The 5,354-nt window shown below is 34.2% G+C and overlaps 1 protein-coding gene across 1 annotated transcript in view; it reads right to left on the reverse strand.

The window, feature by feature from the left end:
* Window positions 1-2,052: 2,052 nt before the first annotated feature.
* The window catches only part of LOC150035610 (uncharacterized), a 12,937-nt gene continuing 9,635 nt past the window's right edge, over window positions 2,053-5,354 (reverse strand). Inside the window, exons 6-8 of the mRNA XM_090314373.1 lie at window positions 4,479-4,675; window positions 2,359-2,471; window positions 2,053-2,248 (exon numbers count right to left, since the gene is read on the reverse strand). Of these exons, the coding sequence (XP_090170499.1) occupies window positions 2,053-2,248; window positions 2,359-2,471; window positions 4,479-4,675 (506 nt within the window). The remainder of the gene's footprint in view (window positions 2,249-2,358; window positions 2,472-4,478; window positions 4,676-5,354) is intronic.

Raw genomic sequence — 5,354 nt, forward strand, 5'->3', positions numbered from 1 at the left:
AAAACATTATTTCCAACCTAATTAAACTAAATTTCCTTCATAAAACTTGTTAAACAATGTCTTAGGAAGCTTACATCAAAATTGGGCCTCTAATTCTTCCCCAAGAACTCAAAATCTTTCAAACTCTTCAACTTGCTCCGATTGTTCCAAAACTTAGACTTTCTATGAGTTTTCTTCAACTTTCGGCATCTTTTCGACCAAATCCTTCCATGGCAGCCTTGGGTGATCTTCTATACTCAAAGAGCTTCAATCTGGCTGAAGAATTTCCTCCTTTGCACGAGCTAAATGGGCAAAACAAATCCATCTTTCCAACCCCTATTTATAGACCCACTTGCATGATTCTTTTGCCTACAAGCTTGACATCTACCCTTACTTGTCACTTCATTTACACCTAGCTAATCTCACATCTTCCTACCCCATTCTTCATGCAAAACCCTTAAATTGACCTCCCACATCTAGCAACCAACCAAACTAACACATGGCAAGGTCAAGTCTCCCATGCATGGACATCTTAAACCTTCCAACGCATGTCTCAAGCATCCCACAACCATGAGCTCATCTCATCGCCCAATGTTTCCCTTCTCATTGTCTCAAGCTTTACTTCTACATCGCCCTTCTTCTCTTCATCGCCTAGGCCCTCCTGGCAAGCCTTTTCACCTCATGCCAAGCCTCACATGACTTGTCCGCCAAGGCCTCCTAGGCACCTCCTTCTAGCCATAAGCCTCCATGCCTAGTTTTCGTTCTTTCAACAACTCTTAAGAATTTTCACTAAGTGTTTAAAACACTTAACTACCCGAGAGTTTTACTTCATGATTTTACTTAGTTCTTCACAAGCTTAACACTTAAGCACATTCTTCTCCCAACCATCATCTTGCTACACCTTAGGCTCTATCAATCTACCTCGGGCTCCTAGCTCACCTCTTCCTTTGGTAAAACCTTTCTTCATCACCCCTCAAGTCTGACTCAAGGCCTATTTCCTTCAACATTCCAACGCCTAAAACCAAGCTCACACATTTTAAGTACCTTGAGCCAACTACACAAATAACCCATCTTGGAAGATTTTTTAAGGAAGGAGGTTCAAGGCTGACAAACTCGCCCTCTCCTTAAAAGAATTTCGCCTCTGAAGTTTAGTCAACACCCTTCAGAGGATTTCACTTCAACCTAGATAAAGTCCAACAAAAACAACAACCAACAACAATAAACACAAGATGAAAGAAAACTTTCGATAAAGAACTTATTTATAAACATTCATACAACATCTACAAACTATTTAGTACATTGTTCTTTGCAACCCTTCAAACACTTAAAACCATATTTACAAACTACACACTCGAACTGGATTGCTACTCTTCCTCTTCTGTGCCTTCGGACTCTTCTTGTGCATCCATGTCTTCTTGGAACCACTGCAGACACTCTCTTTTGAAGTATTCGACCTACCCACATTTATAACAAACTCGAGTGATATATATAATTTTCTATATATATATATATATATATACATGATATAAACGATTGTCACATGACCTCATTCGTTGTTACACCCGTTTCACACCCCATTGCATGCCATAAGCTTTTCGTCGTCGACATCTTTACTAGCAGTGCCTTCGACACTTTTTTCGCTGAGGTAAGCTTGTAACATGTTTGGAGTCATCGGTAAATTTCTGCAAATTCATCTTTGTTTTTACTTTAATCTGAATTCTATTTTACTTTTAGTTTCACTGATTTTCTTGATCTCTTTTTGCTCTTTTCTTCTCTGTTTGCAACTCGTTTCTCTTTTTTTAAAAAAACTTTTTTTTTTTTTTTGGAAACTTTTGATACATAACAACTTTGATGGATTTTAATATTAGTAAAATAATTTGACTTCTTTTATACTAGAAAAATCTAATTCAAGAATAAATAAATAAATAATGAAGGTATGAAACATCCAAGAAACAGATTAAGAAAAAAATAAAAGGTTGACATTGTTTTGAATTTGGTAAAGAAGTAAGGAGGAAGTTAAAAGAAAATGAAGAAGTTCCCACTCTTTCTTGAGACATTCCAAAGCTGAAGGCATCAAACAATTGACATCAATCCCATCTCTCCAAGAAACTCCCTAAATCCTTCCATATACTTCAGCTTCATTCCCCCACCATCATCATAATCATAATCTCCCCATATTCTCTTAGATAACACAAACACTTGGCCTTGGTGAGCCTCTTTCTTGAGATATTTCAATTCATTACTGTTAATGCCTAATTTCCTTTCCCCTCTACAAATATTGCTTTTTCAATCCACCAATTTTCCTACTCATTTCACTCATTTTAACTTCCCTATTCCTTAATCTTGGCTTCACATGTTTCATAAAATGCCTTTGAATACCCAGCGTTGTTCCCTGAGAATTCGTATTTCAACACAGTGATTTCATCTTCTTCCTCCCATTCCAATGATCGCCCACCTGATGCTGATCTTTTCTTCTTCTCTGAGGTTTCCTCCTTAATTTTGACCAACAATATTCTGATTGTTCTTCACTACTAATTTTCTCTTCCAACTACAAAACCGACATTGGTCAATCGGTTAAGAGAAAACTTCAGTCAGTGTCGATCTTTTGTAAATAAAAATCCCAAGTTAACCAAAACTGACCGAAATTTTCAAAGAATACATTTGAATACTTGATCCAAACTATTTTATAGTTAATTAAACAAGTAAATGTGTGTAAGTTCTACTTATGTCCATGGTCTCCACTACTCCAAACCCCATAAGTAAAAAGTGTATTTTAAACTTTTTTTTTTTTCAATTTCAAGGACAAAAAATGTCACTTTTGAAACCTTAAGGACGAGATAGATGCTTAGCTCAAACCTTCTAATGAGAAATTTGGTTTCCGGCCCATCCTCACTTACCTTGGCCTATATGAAAGGATGAAAGTCTCATGATTCAACAATCTCCACTCTTAAAAAAATATCTCACAAGCTACATCAAAAAATTCTTTAAGGACAAGAATTCTTAAGAAGAAGAATTGTCTTTAGGTCACTCCTACTCGTAAGATTGTGTGTAAAAACCTTGAAGGAGATTGAATCTGTCATAGAGAACCTTTGAGAGTGAGGCTTTGATTCAAGGAGTATAAGTTACAATTTTCCGAGCACCTATTCATTAATTTCTTGTTGCTTTTACATTTCGTTAATTTTTACTTTTTTTAATCAACACTGGTAACTCATGGTTTTTGCATCAATGAAGTTTATTGTTTTCTAATTTATAATCTTTACTACGCTTCCTTTGGATAAACATCGTATGAAACTTACAATTTTATTGATTAAACTCTTAAAGTTTTATAAACAAATAAATTTGCTCTCACTAAGGATTACATCTAAAATTTTGTTCATGCATCAATTACAACCCACTTTGTTAATCCAATATTAGATGTATTCACAAATTTTAAAGATAATCTTAATAAATGGTTTTAATTGATTTATTTGGAATAATTAAAAATCTCACGATATTTTTCAAACAAAATTTAAAATATGGTGTAAATTGAAATACTTACAAAAGTCGAAAGTATAAATTGATACCACCTCAAAGTTTAAATATATAAACGGATATTTTTCTTAAAAAGTCGAAAGTATAAATTGATACAACTCCAAAGTTTAAATATATAAACGGATATTTTTCTTAAGATTTATTTAATAAATTGATCCATGTTTGATTTTGAAAAATAAAATATTATCATCAATGAGTGAACTCATAATTATGCAAGGAGAATTTAAACGACTTATGATGATTCTGTTAAAGAAAAAAGAAATATGGAATGAAATTAGGTTTGGAGGTGATGTTCATATGTGTGTTTCCTCAGGCTAAAAGTGAAACATTGAAAAATGAATAGGAGTTGTTTGGGGGTCCAATATGAGATGGTATGTTCCCACATCCTATATCATCTCAGCTCCATTATCCTATCTCATCGATTTTAATTGTTTGTAGGCCCCTTTTTAGAATGTGTTTTGTATCTCACTGTCATTTTCCTTCCATGTATCGTATATCATCTCAATGCTTGAACATACTCAATCATACTCGATCGTTCATACTCGATCAGAACTCTCCAGACATCAGAACTCCCCACATCCTATATCATCCAGCGCCCCAAATAGCCCATAGTGTATTCTCATTTGTCACCTAATGGGAAATTTGGTTTGAGTTTATAGGTTTAGGGTGACAGTGAGTGGTGACATATCTCTCACTTCACATCTGCTAATGTTAGCTTGTGCTCACACCGTTCTATTTACTTGTTGACTTTATTTTAGTACTTGAAAAGCTAGACTAGGATAAACGGAAAGAGTGTCTTTAGAAGGCTAGAATGTATTGAATGGGGTATTTGTTTCAAGGTTTGAGGCATGGATTTAGGAAGTCTGGCTTCCTACATCTTTTTTCATGGGTTTGAATAGTGTTTATTATTCAAACCCATCGATTATTTTTTTTTCCTCCTTATTTAATTTAGGAAGTACGTCACCAACCTCCGACACACCACCTTCAGTGACCACCGCGGCCAACTCTAGCTGCCGCCTCCAACAATCGCCACCGGCCAACTCCACCCACCACCTCAGCGACCGCCAACAACCAACTCTGGCCGCCACTTGGTGATCATCATCAACCAACCTCCAATCGCTACTGGCCAACTCCGACCACCATTGACCAACCTCTGGTAACCTCCCTACCCCTCACATTGGCAAAATTCCACCCACCAACTCTATTGGCCACCCCGACTACCACTTCTGGCGACCGCCACCAACCAACCTTGAAAAACATTAATAAAAATACTCTTAATATATAACAAACTAGACAAATTTGTATATAAAAACACTTTTAAGAAAGAATTGCAATACATGTATGTTTTTTTTTTTTTTTTTTTGATGAGTTTTCATTAAAAGTGTTTAATTAAAAATGAATTTTTGAAAGATATTTTTTTCTAAGTCATTCCAAACACGCTAATAGACTGCAATTGTATAGTTTTATTTATTTAAGTTATATGTGTAGAACTATGTATGTTTGAAAGCTCTAATTTAATTTAATAACATTTTAATTTTTTTTTGTTGGTCAATATAACTAGCTCGAAGACTTAGAATCATTTTCTAAACGTAAAAAATTAAAATGTTTAAAACAACTTAGCGACTAAATAAAAACTAAAACTCAAAATTTATTATTTTTTAGTCCTCAAATGTAATTTGATAAAAAAAAAGTATAGTTTTCCAATCATTGAATTTAATATTAAAGTACTAATTTAATTCAATTTTAAGTCTAAAAAAAAATTGATCATTTTCAGATTAGTTAAACTGACAAAAGTCTATAAAATTTTATTTCAAAATCTAGTAAGATTAAAATATCAAATTATT

The sequence above is a fragment of the Benincasa hispida genome, chromosome 6 (genome assembly GCF_027475165.1).
Source record: "Benincasa hispida cultivar pf3 chromosome 6, pf3_genome.v1.1, whole genome shotgun sequence".
Taxonomy (NCBI): domain Eukaryota; kingdom Viridiplantae; phylum Streptophyta; class Magnoliopsida; order Cucurbitales; family Cucurbitaceae; genus Benincasa; species Benincasa hispida.